Genomic DNA, 16,184 nt, shown 5'->3' with positions numbered 1-16,184 from the left:
TATGTTTGCAATGTTTCTTTCGTTTTTTTCGAAATACTAAGTGATCAGATATATTTGATCCGACGTCCGTAACGAAATGAATATCATCGAAACACGCCGGCGTTTTTTTTGTTACATAACTTTTTCTCCAAATTGAAAAATCGATAGTTCCCTCTTGCAGGGGAAATCAAATGGTTACTGTTTTCAAACAGTAGCGGCTGCGAATCGAAATTTGACCTGTGTATACGACGATAAGTTTGTGAGTTGATTTCGAAGACGATGGACAAACGGAGTTATCTGCGTTCTTTGTCAAGATATTATTGAATGTTCGGCAGGTCTTGAACAGATTTTGATGGGCCGCGGTCGTTTTCTTGTTTTCGGGACTGGCGGTTGGCAACGACGCGTCCAACGTATTTCGAGGGATGAATCGAATACCACAGGTTTTTCTATTATTTATCAACAGTATATTAATCGACGTTTAAAAAACGTATCCACGTGAGAAGCCCCGATTAAGCAATTAAATAAGTGAGAAATAATTCAGGAAGCATGCGGCCGGATTCACGCAGCGTTTCGTTCACGTTTCACCGGGAAGTTCTGAACGTCAAAAACTCGCCGGAGATCACGAAGAAGCTGAGACGACGCCTCCAGGATCGTTTCGAAAAGACGAAGAAACCCGGGGACACCTGTAAGGAGAAGGTGTCAAAGGAGAAGCAGACAGGCGATCGTAGCTGGAATAATTTGTCCCTCGGGAATATGTCGGCGGATTCGAGGCGTGCTTTGCGAAGTGGAGCCGAGAAATTATCCAAAACCATATCTTCCGTACGCACAACTTTTGGAACTATTTCACAGGTGAAATAGCTTGTTAAAAAAATGAAGTAGTAACGACAAACAGACTGGAGACGTTTAGGCAAAGTTTTATCTTTCGGAACATAAAAAAAAAAAGATGTAATTCAGGTGTATTAACTTATCACAAATGCATAAACATCAACAGTCTGGTAGTAATGCTTCAGATCAGCTGAATTACACGTACATGTAAAATTATTCTTTTATTTGTTTTCACAGAAGTTCAAGAGTTCTACACGCAGACGTCAAAGACTGGAGGAGCAACAATCTCCCAACAGCATTTGTAAAATGCAAACTCCACAGACTCACTCTCGCCAGCTTCTTGGTAGAACACCAACAAAGCTTTATAGTCCTTTTGGCATAGAATCTCCAAGACATGCATGGAATAAGGAGAACAACGAAACACCAGTGCATACTCCTCCGGCAATGAATGCAAAATATATCCAGTGCAGACCGTTCTGTTTCACCAGGGCTAAAGGATTCTCTGTGTTGAGATAAAATCTCTTCCTCATCATTCTTTTTTTTTATAAATGTTATTGAAATGATCTCTTTACTTCTCAAGCAATGCATTCAGAATTGCGTGCCTTGTGCAACTTACAATTGAATTATTTATTCAATTTTAATTAAGGTAGTAATTTACTCCTAACATATTCATAGCCCTTTGGCGCATTATCTGTAATATCAAGCTGCTTTACATGTATATGCAATGTATAATCTATTTATACTTTTTTATACGTATTTACATGGATAATTATTATGGCTGCAATATCGAATAAAGGAGAGGCATAAGCAACTCTTTAAGTCAAATGTCTCGGATAATTAATCTGAGAGAAAAAAGAAAGTATTTAACGTTTTCAGCTGTAACTTGAAGAAGAAGAAGAAACCTAACCTCCATAAACAATCATTACAGACTATCAATTTTTGCACAATTCGTTACGTCCAATCGCACATTTAATTCTTCACGTATCCCAAACAAAACGCAACACCGAGAAGGAGAGAATCGTAATCGAATATTTACTGTATTCGTTATTCATCTTTCATTTGTCATTATAATATTACAATATTACAGAACATCGCAGACGGCGGTAACTTGAACGACTTGGACTCGCTAGCGCGTGGGATCGTAGGTGTCGATGAATTTGCAGAAAAAATTATTCACGAAGCGTCCAGATCAGTTCAAAAAAAAATTAAACAAGTTCGAGGTGATCTTGAAGCGGGAATTGCGATACATTTCGTTGCAGCCAGTGCGCACGTGCATACCGATAGCGCAGCTGTAAGGAGAAAGAAATTTTCGCAAATATGCGGCTCTGCATTTCGAAAGCAGCATGAACGTGATACGATCGACATGTGAAAACGAAAAATCCTCCGCCACGACGAAAGATACTCTAACATTTAGTGTTATGTCTCGCTCACGGGAATGGCCACGTACGAACGAAACGAATACACACAAGGCGACGTGAATCCCCAAACGGGGTAAGTTTCCTGTCTAAATCTGATTTCTTCAGGTAATAACATTTTAAATTGACAAAAAAAAAAAAAAAAAATTATGTTTCATTAATTAGGTCAATTACGTTTTATTAGTCATAAGATGTAGGTCGAGGTTAGAAATCGTGATTATTGTAACTTCAATGTATAAAGCTTCTTTTAATGTAACTTAATGCTACATTTTTCAATATATTTAAATTTCTACGATGTTTGTTGCACTGTGCAACTTTACTTTTGCTCAGTGCGCAATAATTTTCGAATTTTAGGTAAAACGGGGGAGGATTGGTGCATGTTAAATTCACCGGAAGCAGGCTTGTGGTGGTACCGTGCAATAGCGCAATGCAGTGTTTCGCAAACTTATGAGAGAGATAACAATTTTCAGAACAAATATCTACACAGTGTATAGTGGAACTTCGTTATTTAAGATTATTATTATTAGATACGTTATATATTTATTTTTAGCCGTGTTATCGGCTATTTTCGTCTTTTTGTTGTACGCGCGAATGGGATTAGCGTGATGCAGACGAATTCCAACGATCGAAAGAATAACCTCGTTTTTTTGAAACAAAATAGGATGTAAAAGAATGACGATCATACGATCCAAACAGGAACAAAGTATGTCGTTTGTGGCTCTGCTAGAATATTACTGCTAGGCTAGAGCTGTATTCCTTTTCGTTGGCAATATTATATCACGTAAACGCACTTGAACTGCGTAAAGTCGCGCGTTAAATAATTTGCAATGTTCGCCGTTCCTTATTGGGAAGCATTGCCAAGGTACGTTTGAAACAAACATTTACTTGAAATTTGTTCGTTCGCTTGTAGGTAACATTTGCACACGACAATCGTTATTTTCTAACATTAAGCTCGAAATGATCTTGAAAACGGGCGATCGTGGGATTGATCTATTTAAAAATCGAGAGAAATAGGATAATTGCGAGAAATTGGCATAGGCCCCGAATTCGTGTAGACGCACGCCAGAAATTTCGGCGGGATGTCCCGCCCCATGCGCATCCCCATTATACAGGACGTTTCATTCGTTGAAAGGTCAATACACTGCATGCTGTGTACTTGTAAAGTTTCGTTAACATCACGGGCTTGATTGTGCAAGATACTTCTCTATAAAAGAAATATTACTAAGAAATTTTTAATCGAACGTATACTCGAAACTCGAATTCCCATTAATAACTCTTATCTCTTGGAAACAGGAGAATATTTTGTACTTCTAAGTTCTATTTTCAGTGAAAAATTTTCCGATAGCTTTTTTTTGTACAAGACCGGCTTGCACGTTATCAAAATTAATACAACAGCAGTAAAATAAATGAAGTCGCACGTTATAAATTACGAATCGACAAATTGTAAAAGACAAACGATTAGATAAAAGCTCGAATCTTTTTTAATTATCGTAGCAAATTTTTCGAAGGATGTAATGTGAGACAGTCTGCAACTTTGTATTATGATATTTACTAATATCATTAATTGGCGAATTACCGTGAAAGATGGTTTGATTAGTGATACTAAGAATAAAAATTTTCCCATATGACGCTTCGTTTTCGAGAAAATTTATCAAGATATGGCTTGAATTTAATTTTTAAGTTTTAGACGTGACAGAAAAGAATAATTAAGAGGAGATTATTCTACGTATGATAAGTGAGAAACGTAGAATAAAATATCTTTGTAAGACGCTTCATTTGAAAATTAAATTTATCAAGTGCACCATGACAACTTCTAATGAAATATATTCAATTCAGCTTCTTAAAAACGAAGCTATAAATGAAAAAACTTTATTCCTTTCATTTTTTTACTTATTTTTGAATATAAAATACTCTTCTGTTAATTATTCTTTTCTATTAGTCAAATTCAACGTTGTTTAGTCTGGAATTAGTAAATCTCCAAATTCGATTTTCTTGAAAACGAAGCCTTTAAATCAAAAAAATTTATTTATCCTCCTTTTCCGACATATTTTTTCGCAAAGAATCGTCACCTGGTCGGTGGAGTTACCGCGATTTCAGAAACACCCTGTACATCCCGCCGATGCGATAGTGGGGTAGCGTGCCGCGAGAGGGTGCCGCGCGAGGCAGGTCAGGGCTGGGGCTCAGTACGTTTGCGTACGCTGTGCCGTTTACATCGTGTTACGTTCCTCCGCGATTCTTCGCTTTTGCTAACTACTCCATTCCTCTGTGTATCGAGTCCTCTCGGCGGTGATATCAAGCCAGTCGCACGAGGCGCTATCGATGTGTGATGACCAAGTGCGTGCATTATACGCAATGGTGTAACGGACTTACATAATTGACGTACATACAGGCAGAAAGTCGCATATATACGCGAGTGATACGAGTGAGAGTGCGTGTACCGCCGCTCTTTACCGCCGATATTACACGTCCGCTGTTACGCACCGATTTATTCAATTACCTCTCTCTCTCTCTCTCTCTGTGTTACTCGTTTCGGTACGTACGTATTTTATTTCCGTGTCACCGCACGTTAAACTTAAGGTTTATACACCTACAGGTCCTTCTCCATCCTTTTCCGCCGCCTGCTCTGGTGCCCTCTTTTCCTCTCACTCCCTCCTTTACTCTGACAGCTTGGTCGATTCACGAATCTGCCGGGCCATTTCCCCGGGCTTCTTCAAAATAAGGCCAAAAGGTTACCATTTTTTGTACCAACTTCCATCAACGATTCTCCTTCCCTTTTTCTTAGTTATATATATATATATATTTTTCTCTCTTCTCTTTTTTCTTTTCTTTTTCGTTTTCTGTCTCTTTCCCTCTATCGTTGACTCATCGTTCGGCTCTCGACGGTTGCACGACGTCGGGTAAATTCATGTCGAAGCCGGGTTCGACCAACACGGAATCGACACCGTATTGCGAAGTAACGCGTCTCAATTTCCCAGCAGCCGATAAAAATTAAGCGTACGGGTGTGTAAACAATAAACGAAAACCAAACACGAGCGATCGAATAATACGCGGAAGTTCTCGTCAACGAAGCGTGCTCTTCTCCCTCCTTTTTTTTCCTTCGATGAACGTGCTTACGAGCCTTTTGAGAGGGAACTCATTGCCGCATTTTGGAAAATAGCGTGACTCTAGGACCACTCTTACGGGTATTCATTTTTAAGATTATACACCGAGATGGCGTGAATTTTTGTCGATCCATCCATTCGCACGGTTATTACGTTTTTATCACGTCGTTACAGTTTCACGTTAAGAAGGTTATGATACCATGGAGCTTTCATAGGTGGATATTTGTTTTTGCATTGTTGCCCGTTGGAAATTGTACTAGCACGCGTTATTTTCATATGCTGTAGCCGTTTTCGTAGCTACCTGTTAGCCAATGTGATATTTTTTCTGTTTGATTTCACACAATTGACGTGCTACATTATTTGGTTTTTGATTTAGTTTCGTTTCATCCATGGCTACTCTTGCTGGTTCCGTTTTGTCCTTACTTGCCTTTGTTTGTTTGTTTCTGACACACAGGTCTGGCATCATATACATATATGTATATATGCAGATTTATTTTCTATTTATTTTCAACCGCTTAAAGAAAGTGAGAGCATTCAAAAGCGCAGACAGAACAACGATCATGGCATTGCACGGGGAAAACGTAGTAATGATTTTGTTTATATTTTTTGTATTTGCTGACCCCACCAACAATTATCCTGGGACATATCAGTTGGAATACGCAGCAGCCAGAACCACTGAACTCACAGCCACCAACGACAGATCAACAAGAACTGCAGAATCAGACAAGTCAGAAAATAGAACAAGAATTTTCCAAAATGACAGATCAACAAGAGCAGCAGTCACAGCCACAGCAGCAGCAACAGGTGCAGCAACAACAACAAATGCAAATCAAAAATGAAGAACCAAGAACAAACTTGATCATCAATTACCTTCCACAAAGTATGACAGAGAAAGATCTGTACAGTTTGTTTGTAACTATTGGACCCGTGGAATCTTGTCGTGTTATGAAAGATTATAAAGTAGGTTCAGTTACAAAAATATCTGCAATCTTTTTATATTTCTATAAAATCTACATTCGTAATTCTCTTTTATAGACAGGATATAGTTATGGCTTTGGGTTTGTTAATTATGCAAAAGCTGAAGATGCAGCTACAGCTATAAGTACATTAAACGGACTCCAAGTCCAGAACAAAAGGTTAAAAGTGTCTTTTGCGCGACCATCCGGCGAAGAGATTAAGGAAACTAATCTTTATGTAACAAATTTGCCAAGGTATACTACAATAATTAATGTTAATTTATACATTAGTAGATAAAAATTAGAATGTATAGTGATATTAAATCATGTTTATTTCAGAAATATAACTGAAAGTCAGATTGATGATATATTTAGCAAATATGGAAATATTGTGCAAAAAAACATTTTAAAAGATAAACTCACTGGATTACCAAGAGGTGTAGCATTTGTGAGGTATGTTTCTTCTATTTTTGTAACATTTTCATTCTTAAAATCATGTACTATTACCTAACCTTGCGAAGATATGTTGTAAAGGAATATTAGCGTCAAATAGCAAATTGTAATGCTAATAGAAAGAATAGCTTATATCTCTTGACACAGTGTCATTCCTGTCATAATTAGTAACATATCTGAAGCTAATAACAAAGTATGATAAAAAAAACATTTGTTGAAATGTGTATTTAATGTATTTGGTATTGACATTTTTGTTATTTTCATTGTGTGTACGCAATATGCTTGGAAAATTGAAGCACTTATGAATTGACAGATGCAACTATCGATGGCAGGGCGGAAATTGCCTAGTCATTATGCAACTGTTATCCGGACGTATTAGACACCTGTATTTATTTTCCGAGATCTTTGCTGCCAAATTATTTTTGTATCACTCTTCTGCCGCGTGTTTCACTTGCATAATTTTGATTTACTGACCACCGACCTAGTTAGCCTATCGCGAATTGTACATGCAACTAGATTTCTCGGTTTGTTGCAGGAAAATAGTCCGAGAAGTGTGTCAAGTAGTTAGAAATAGAATCGGAACTAGTTTGACAAATTTCTTAATTTTTGGCAGATTTTAAGCATTCGTTAAGGCCTGTTCCATATAACACGCTCTAGATCGTACCTCCAATTTCATATACATAGAATCTGGCAGGGATTAAACGCGTCCATTGCCAACTGTGAACTTTTTGGCCGATTTTTAATTTCTGCCTGCGGTTACTGTAGATTCGACAAGCGGGAAGAAGCACAAGAAGCGATCGCTCGGCTACACGGCACGATACCAGAAGGTGGATCAGAGCCACTTAGCGTAAAAATCGCGGAGGAACACGGGAAACAGAAAGCGGCGTACTATGCTGGATGGCAGGCTGGTTACAACCAGAGTCGAGGTAAGTAATTTCGATTTTCTCGATAGACATTAGTCTTGCCCGAATTTTTTTCGTTTTTTCTACCTGACAGTAGAAATTATCTTCTTAATGAACAGATTGTGCAAATACGAATTTCTTTAAAAAAATTATACGTATATATATATATAACGTATATATCACAAAAATTGATTTGCAAGTGACATTCGATTTTTACTGACAGGTCAGATCTGCATTTTGGCTTACTATGAATCTTACTAAAATCGCAGTAAAAAAAAAAAAGAATCATTATTTCATATTATCGCCGTATTGTTTGAATCGTAGAAGCACTAAAATTTTGAGAAATCATTTCTTTTTTTTTCTTTTTTCTTTTTTTTTTCTTTTTTTGATAGAATGCATTTCTATTTATTCCTGTCTCTCTCTCTCTCTCTCTTTCTCTCTCTCTCTCTCTCTCTTTCTCTTTCTCTTCTCAGTTCCTGATTTTTTTCAAATTGTCGTGTTAATTTTCTCCGTTTCTTTACTTTTTCTTGTGATGATACTCGTGCAATTGCGAAAACAGGGTAATGGTCACTCTAACAAAATTTTGTAACGTAGTTGCAAGGTGTACAAAATTTCTATATCTACATACCTGAAACACGTTGTCCAGGATGCGAATGATCTCTTCCGATTTTTTAAATTTTTGCTTGGAAGGAGCTTTCGCATCATCGACGGCGTGTAAATATGAGAACATGTCTAACATTTGAATTGTTTGCCAGATATGGCTGCATCTAAATCAAAGTACAGCGAAGATTGAAAATGCTGTTTGCGTTCTAATGCGCGCAACGAATAATGAGGCAGATTCTCTGCGAATGTTGTGGAAACACGTTTCTTGTCGCTCCTGTTTTGTTTCCCTGTGTTCTTTCTATTTTTGTTCACAAATTCCCTCAACGTTGTGCGCATGATTGACATTGTTTCATCTGCAATTGAAAAATAAAAAAAAAGAAAAAAAGAAAGAAAGAAAAAGAAAAAGATGTAAGAAACATAGAAGACCTGTTTCCGGCAATGAAAGTGTTTGGCCAATGAAAGAAAGAAAAATCTCCTTGCAGACGGACGCAAAAGAAAATATTAATGAGACAGAACAAGAATGCAAACATGTAGTGTCGTGATAGAAATATTTTTGTGTGTGGTGATCTTTAGTGGACAGAAAGCAAGAAATGAAAAGAGAAAAAACTGAAACACGTATCCTGTTAGAGACAATGGCAGCTTGTGATTACTGAAAGGAAAATGAGAAACACTCGTTAAGTTGTATATTCTGCACACAAGGCTGGTTTTTTAGAAGTTTGTTTTTTTGGACGTTGCCTGGTCAACGAAATTGTAACTCTGTTTTTCTAGTTGCCGATGCTGCTGTTACTATGTTGATTTTGCCTCATCGTTTCTCAAATTTGTTCAAACCACGCTGTGGAGCATCATCCTAGTTCTATACATTTTTGTGTCAGAAAATTATTGTATAATTACGTGCGTCTTTAAGCTGTTTTTTGTACTTTCTTTTTGGTAAGAGATATCATTTCGTACTACATATATATATATATATATACATATATGTTTTGTTACTTATTTAAGACTTTGGAAATACATTTTCTGTTTAAGAAAACATTTGTTAATTCCTCTTACGATCCTTCAATGATGAACGTGCGTGCGACTTACTTGTTTTTTTTTCCTTTTTTTTCTTTCTCTAATTATAATTAATTAGGGTTTAAGGTTTTTTTGATACACAAAATAATGAACGAGCGCCTGTAGTGTTTATGTTCAGAAAAAATATGTATATGTTCTGAGTAGGATTCTTTGTAACACAATGTTTTGCGATTTGCTTGTACACTGCTCAAAATATCAATATCCTCGAAATAACGTAAAAGATTTATGTAAAGTAATTTTTAAGGATTAATTGTATACATTATGTTGTACATTGTCTCTTATACAAAATTTTGGAGCAGTGTGTGAAGTACGCAACTCGCCTGACACACAAGTTGTATGCCTGCGAATAATTATTATTTAGCGAGCGTCGTTGCTAACCCATGGTTAGTTCTGAACAGATTGCATTTGCAAAAAATGTGTGGCTTTAACAGAAAACTTGTTCAGTGCATGGCTGTCTCCTCTTTCAAGTGATTATCATATACAACAGTGGACAGATGTATTTAGATAAATAGTTTCTTCTTCGTGTCTGACATCTCGTCGTGTTTAAAGTTCCAGGTTCAATCTATCAGGTGGATGATACAAAACGAACGTAAAGAACTTTCATATTTACAATTAGATCATAGCGTTGCACTCTCCACCTACATCGACGAAACTATTTGTCCAACTGCATTTGTCTCCAAGTGTTACGTATAACTCTTTAACATGAATCATTTTCATTTCTATGCTCGCCAATCCACAAAGGAGAACGTCTGTACCCAACCAGGAATAAATACCAGCGTTATGCGCATTACCTTTATTAAAAGAAGAACGCAATTTCTTGTTTGGTACTCGTTGTTACCCTTGCAGTTATGATATTACAAATTTCTATTTATGTGATGAGATTGGCATGATTAAGTGCGCTTAATACCAGCATAATTGTTACCATGGTTAATTGTAATTCGAGAAACCTCGATTCTTAGAGATAAAAGAGACAAACCAACTGTTGCTTTTCGATTCAGAATTAATTCCTTTTTTCTGTGTGATCATAGCTTCATTCAACTTTGCTTTTGTATTATATGATAAGTTGTAAGGTCCAGCGTAAGGGTTTAAACCTGATTTTGACTCAAAAAGCAGAACTGTTTGTAATTCAATAAACAACCACACAATTTGCTCAACGAATGTAAACAAGTACTTTGTAATCTATCAGACAACCAGTCTGTGGTTCGAAGGCTCTCCAATGAATTGGAGCTTTGCGATACAGTTTTACTGCAGAGTGCAACTTGGCGCTTTGACCCCAAATGTAGAAGAACAATTAACCTTAATATTGTTTCAAGGAAAACTGCTCAAAAAGTTTAACAAAAGATTTCTGTTGTTAAAAGTGAACACCAATATTTCCAATATCTTTGGGGTCAGTGTGTTGAGTGAGGAAAAAGAACGAAAGAAAGAAACAAAGGGAGAGTTTCTGAGTTTTACTTAGGTAGAACTACCCAGTTATATCCAGTTTTACAACTTACAACAGATAGAGAAGTCCTTCCTTGCAAAGGTTGCACAATTTTTACGACTGTCCGTTAATTCTGTTCATCATGTTCACTGATATCGACATCTCAGTGGATTATATAGATAGCGAAAGTGTGCTATAGAGTATATTCATCCTGTATGATAGATCGTGATTATCCATTCTTGTTGAACGAATTCTATCTCGTCTTCTAAAATCGATGGATGAAATATGCCGATGAGGATTGCCTTCTGAAGGCAATTTGAATAGCAAACAAGCGCCTCTGACTTGAGAGGAAGCGTCATTATTTAGTGATCATTACGAAAACAGGAGTATTTGAGAAAGGAAAAGAAAAATGGCAATCGTCCTTTTGGTCGATCGTCATTTTTTTCGAAAATTAAAACAAGTTAAACGATCTTCGCTGTTACTAACTTTCGTCCTTTTAATGCTAAATATATATGAATATATTATATGTATAAACGAATATATATGTGTATATATATATATATATATATATATATATATATATCACACGAATCGATCGAAACAAAATGATGACTTTCGAATTAGCTAGAATATATGAGAAACACACGTATCTCCTACGACCTTGACAATCGTTCCTTTTTTCTTAGTCGATTTTTCGCGACTGTTCGAAGTATAATTATGATGTGGATGCTTTCGATATGGTCCGTATTGATATTACGAATTAATAGATTTTAGTAGGAGGTACGATCCACCTCGCTCGTATATTTAACCATACGTTCAGGTGCTTAAGATTATGATTAAGAACGGGAATGCACAACTCTTTTTTCGCTTGAACCATGAAAATTTATTTAAATAAAGCAATATATATATATATATATATATATGTTTGACAAGAATTGAAATTGGATTAGCAATAAATAAGCTGTTTACAATTGATGACCTAATTTTGACCGAGTTGACTAACGTTCAGTTCCTTTTTTTCAGTTTTATATACAGTTACACATTCAACTATAAATATATCCAACTAATTCAAATGTTTCAATTGATAAGAGGTGATTCAAAAATGTGGAAGGAAGTTGCGTTTCAAATTTTGAGAAACGAGAGCGAAGACCTCTCGGGGTTGTGCGTTCCCAATTGAGGAGGATGTTGGAACTTAGAAAATCGAAGTTCTGTAGGAATTTAATATTGCGAATGCGCCGGTATTTGAGCCCTTTGCAAAACAATAATAATGTCTGTTGTAAAATTCCTATCGCCGCGAGATTCGAATTGAGAGAAACGAGTAATCGGATAGATCGATCGCCGCGATAGGGATGCGAAAAAAAAGAAGAAAAACAAAAAAAGGAAAAAAAAAGCATGATGAAAAGCGAAAATACTGGATAAATTATTAACTGAGAATTTAATTAGTACTTAAGTTAGTACCGAGTTAATGAGTAAGATTTTCAACTATTCCTTTAGAATGTTCGTGTTGTGAAGTGAACTCGCGTTGCTCTTTCCAAGATAAAAGTTTATTCAGAGGTGAATAAAAAAAAAAAAAAAAAAAAGATTAAATCAAAATGAAGTTATTTTACACAAAGCTATGAAAACTCCCTTGGTGACGGTATTTGAAAACGATCATTCCGTTAACGCAACAATTACTGAGTAAGAGCAATAAAAAAAAAACCGATTATGTTTGGTGGGAGAAAGAACGACGCGAGTCTTTCGGTGTAAATAAATCGAAATTCTAATTTTTATCTTGTAACGTGTTAAGTAGTAAATTGTAAGGTCTAACGGATCGAAGATTGTGCGAAATGGTTATAATCCCGAAGTCCAGTAGTGCTAACGATGGCTGTGATATGGAATAAGGAAATAACTAACGAGAGAATGAACGAAAAAAAGAAACAAAAAAGAAGTGGAGTATCCGGGATATACAACGGATAGAAAACTTGCTTCTCTTTTCCTCGCTCTCTTGCTCTTCTCTTCTCTCTCATTCTCTTCTTCAGTCACTACAAAAATCACTACAAAAATTCATCATTCAATCGTTTACATTAAAACCTTAAAGAATTTTAATTGCCTGAAGATGTTCCTCGAAACAAATCAAATGTGGGATTTCAAGTAAAAATTTGGGGGATGGGGGGCATGTCGTGAAAATTGATCATTTATTTAGGAACATTTGCACACAATGAGAGCGATGAAATCGGGGAGACGCGAAGAGTTAAGTCTCGGTTGAAAATGCCTGCGACATTCCCAATAATACATTCATCGTAATTTTTTTTCCTTTCTTCCGAAATATTTAAAGAAAAGAAGGGAAAAAAGTCGAAAAAAAAAAGAGACGATTTTACGATTAACATTTTACTGTAATGAATTGATCTCATTTTAGCGAGAAACTAGACCCAATTCTAGCGTATATAAAAAAAAAAAAAAAAAAAAAAAAAAAGATCGACGTTTGCAAGATGCAGAGTGAACCGGAAGTGGAACGATCACCCGGAAGACAAAACGATTTCTCTTCCATTTGAAACTAATTGTAATTACGAAATTGTGCTGTTTCTCTTCTCGCAAATGCCCCTCGTTTCGAAACGAGGAAAACACGTGATCAGCAACATAACCTAATTAAGTGTTATCTTTTTGATTTCCAGTTCACTCTGCTCGCCTGTAAAGAGACACGTGCATACATAATACATACAGGAGACGTTACATTGATATAGTAGAGAGCTACGACTATGTACATGGTATATGGGTAGACTAAAAAAAAAAAAAAGAAAAAACCAAAAAAAAAAAAAAAACCGACAATTGTTGTATGAACATTTCCATTAAAAGAAACCAAGAAAAAGTGTGTTCAACGCACGAAAATACGTGCATCAAGTCGTATCGAGAAACCGGCCTAATGATGCACCGTGGCTTTTTGTGCTGATGATACATCTCGACTTGTTCGACATTGTTGGTTCCGACGTGTCGCATCATTGTTACCCAACCCGACAGCGAGGGAATCGCTCGAAAAGGGAATGAACGGAGGGAACCATTCGCTGTCATCAGGACAAAACGCAAGAAACATTTTTCTTTTTGCTCGAGATTTTCTCGGACAATGTGCTCCCCGCATAAGTATATCTCGTAAAACTTTTCTTATTCCTCGTTGCTACACGGGTCTGCGTGATTCTGTAGTCGCTCGTTAAATTTGATTAAAATGATTAGAAACGAACAATCAGCATCTGTCCACTTTATTCTATTACACCATCCACCTATTTACGTGTGTGTGTATATATATATATATGTAATATATATATATATATTTTAACCGGCTTCCTCCGAACCGTTCCACTCTTAACCTAAAAATTAAGAAAAGAAAAGTGTTCATTTCTTTTTTTTTTTCTGTCTCTCCTAAAAATATACGAGTCGTCAGCGATACTCATCAGAGATGCTGTTTTCAGGTGTCAGCGGTGGTCTGGGAGGCGGAGGAAGAGGCAGAGGGATCAGCGGACCCGGAATGGGAATGGGCATCAGCGGCGGTGGGCCGGGAATGATAGGAAGAGCAGGAAGTGGTTTCGGGGGGCCGCGTGGCGGACCACACGGCAGCTTCATCGGCAGTAGTAGCGGCCCCGGCGCCATGAGAATGGAAAAGATACATCCGCATCGCTTCAATCCCATCGGCATGGGCGGCGGCTACGTGCAGTCCCACTTCTGGTGACCTAGCGTTGTCGACGACCTGGCTAGCAAGACAGCACCGGCTATGTACCTTTCTTCGTTCGACCGGAGGCCAGGCAGCCGCGATCGTTGCCGCTCGTAACTCCGCGTCGATTGAGCATAAAAGAGCATTTTCCCTCGAGCGATCGTGAAGTTACGGAGACACCACGAAGATGCATCTGCAGATCGACGATAGGCTGCATCTGATCTAAAACAGTATAAGAAACACACACACACACGCGCGCGCGCGCGCGCGCGCGCGCGCGCACACACACACACACACACACACACACACACACACACACACACACACACACACGTACATACGAACACAGGGTACAACAAGTTAAAGTAGCCCGAACCTCGAACTATACACGACTTATTTCTCGCGTGTCTCCAAACAGCGTTCAGCTCGAGATGCTCGAGAACTGACTGATCAATGAGATGTGTAAATTATTACGCATAGTATTTAATGATGTTTCTACGTGCCTGTACCAAAGCTCAGAACATCTAGTATTGTGTAATCCGACGATGGGTGTTCAGTCGTTCAAATGTTTGTAAAGAACTGTCTTGTGGCTATGACTGGGGACTATGGCTGCGGTTGTCTTGAACGCCCCGAAACTGCGGGTCCATTCGAAGCCCTCCAAAATAACAGTAAATAGATAACATAGCAACACTCGTGACGTTTTTTTTTTTTTTTTTTTTTTTTTTAACACAGGTGTCATCAATGATCAGGCGATTGTTACGTTGTTCCGCCGACATCAGTCTCTGTTTCGAGGTTTTCAAGACTCGCTGGAAGGATTAGCGCTAAGATCTCGGAGCGATTTTTTCAGGGAGAACGTTTGACGACGATAGAAAACGTACGATACTGGACTCATCGCTATTTCTACATCGCTTTTTATCGTTAAAAAACTCTTTCCTCCCAACCCCCCACCCCTTTCCCCGGTTAGCTTTAATAACACCTTTGTTCCATTGTGCGTTTGAACTAGTGACGTCCAACTTCCACCGATAAACTAATGTGCTAAATGTTGTAGTGCGTTAAGGTACAAAGGAAAAGGAACAAAAAAAAAAAAAAAGAAAGAAAAAAAGAAAGAAAGAAAGCGAACGAATACAAAACAGATAGAAGACCATGACCGAGCTTACGTCCCGATGCGAAGAGGGGGAGGGGGAGGGGGAGGAGGGGGTGGATCGCGTAGCAGCTGCGCTCTTAGAGCGAGTCGACTTAATTTAGCAAAATAAAACGACGAGGGAATCGCAGCGGGAACGGTTTAATTCACCGAATAAAACGAAGCCAAACTGAAAGTTACTATGGCGACGGTCGGTCGGTGGACGAATGAACGTAGACAAAGAAAGAGAAAGAGAGATAGAGAGAGAGACACACACAAAGCGGTGAGAAGAAAAGAAACGATAACAAAAGAGAGAAAGAGAGAGAGGAGAGAAAGAAGGTCAGAAGGGATGGAAGAAAGATGGAGAAGGGGGTGGGTTTGTTGGATAACGATTCGACCACTCGAATCTTAGTCGAGGCGAGGAGACATTTCTCGTTTCAAAACAAAATACAGCGTGGAGTATCGGCGTGACACGGGGGGCGGTGGTGGAAATAGGTGGAGGAGAAGGTAGGCTGGCGTGCGCGACGAGAGTGGGACAGGATTGCAGGTGGAGGAGGCGGAAAGAGAGAGCGGGCGAAAGACGACAGGCGAAAGGAAGAAGCGGGATGAGTGGAAACGTCGGTGCCTCGATGGAATTTACTGCTCGCGTCGGAAGTATTCTAA

The 16,184-nt window shown here is 38.0% G+C and overlaps 2 protein-coding genes and 1 long non-coding RNA gene across 17 annotated transcripts; 2 read left to right on the top strand and 1 right to left on the bottom strand.

Moving 5' to 3' along the window:
* Positions 1-130: 130 nt before the first annotated feature.
* Positions 131-1,560, top strand: LOC122532601. Of its 2 annotated transcripts, none has more exons than XM_043661506.1 (3): positions 131-419; positions 521-798; positions 1,042-1,560. In XM_043661506.1, the coding sequence occupies exons 1-3, from the start codon at positions 332-334 to the stop codon at positions 1,318-1,320; spliced, it is 645 nt and encodes a 214-aa protein (XP_043517441.1). In that variant the 5' UTR covers positions 131-331; the 3' UTR covers positions 1,321-1,560. The 2 variants fall into 2 exon arrangements, with proteins under 2 accessions (XP_043517441.1, XP_043517440.1); XM_043661505.1 differs by having other exon boundaries at positions 140-419; positions 521-828.
* LOC122532607 lies at positions 1,352-4,408 on the bottom strand. Its single transcript, XR_006307544.1, has 2 exons — positions 4,306-4,408; positions 1,352-3,421 (listed from the first exon to the last, which is right to left on the bottom strand). It is a non-coding gene; the product is annotated as an uncharacterized LOC122532607 (long non-coding RNA).
* LOC122532596 (sex-lethal homolog) lies at positions 1,759-15,516 on the top strand. 14 transcript variants are annotated; one of them, XR_006307539.1, is made up of 7 exons: positions 1,759-2,295; positions 5,971-6,280; positions 6,356-6,531; positions 6,616-6,729; positions 7,495-7,655; positions 13,374-13,466; positions 14,163-14,250. XR_006307539.1 is itself a non-coding variant. In XM_043661488.1 (7 exons), the coding sequence occupies exons 2-7, from the start codon at positions 3,047-3,049 to the stop codon at positions 14,417-14,419; spliced, it is 1,053 nt and encodes a 350-aa protein (XP_043517423.1). In that variant the 5' UTR covers positions 1,759-2,295; positions 2,574-3,046; the 3' UTR covers positions 14,420-15,516. The 14 variants fall into 14 exon arrangements, 12 of the variants coding, with proteins under 12 accessions (XP_043517423.1, XP_043517422.1, XP_043517434.1 ...); XR_006307538.1 differs by lacking the exon at positions 14,163-14,250 and adding an exon at positions 10,044-13,261 and having other exon boundaries at positions 13,374-13,567; XM_043661488.1 differs by lacking the exon at positions 13,374-13,466 and adding an exon at positions 2,574-3,081 and having other exon boundaries at positions 14,163-15,516.
* Positions 15,517-16,184: the final 668 nt, after the last annotated feature.

This window comes from Frieseomelitta varia, unplaced genomic scaffold, assembly GCF_011392965.1.
Source record: "Frieseomelitta varia isolate USP_RPSP 00005682 unplaced genomic scaffold, Fvar_1.2 scaffold_460, whole genome shotgun sequence".
Taxonomy (NCBI): Eukaryota; Metazoa; Arthropoda; class Insecta; order Hymenoptera; family Apidae; genus Frieseomelitta; species Frieseomelitta varia.
This window is presented reverse-complemented; position numbering and strand designations above follow the sequence as displayed.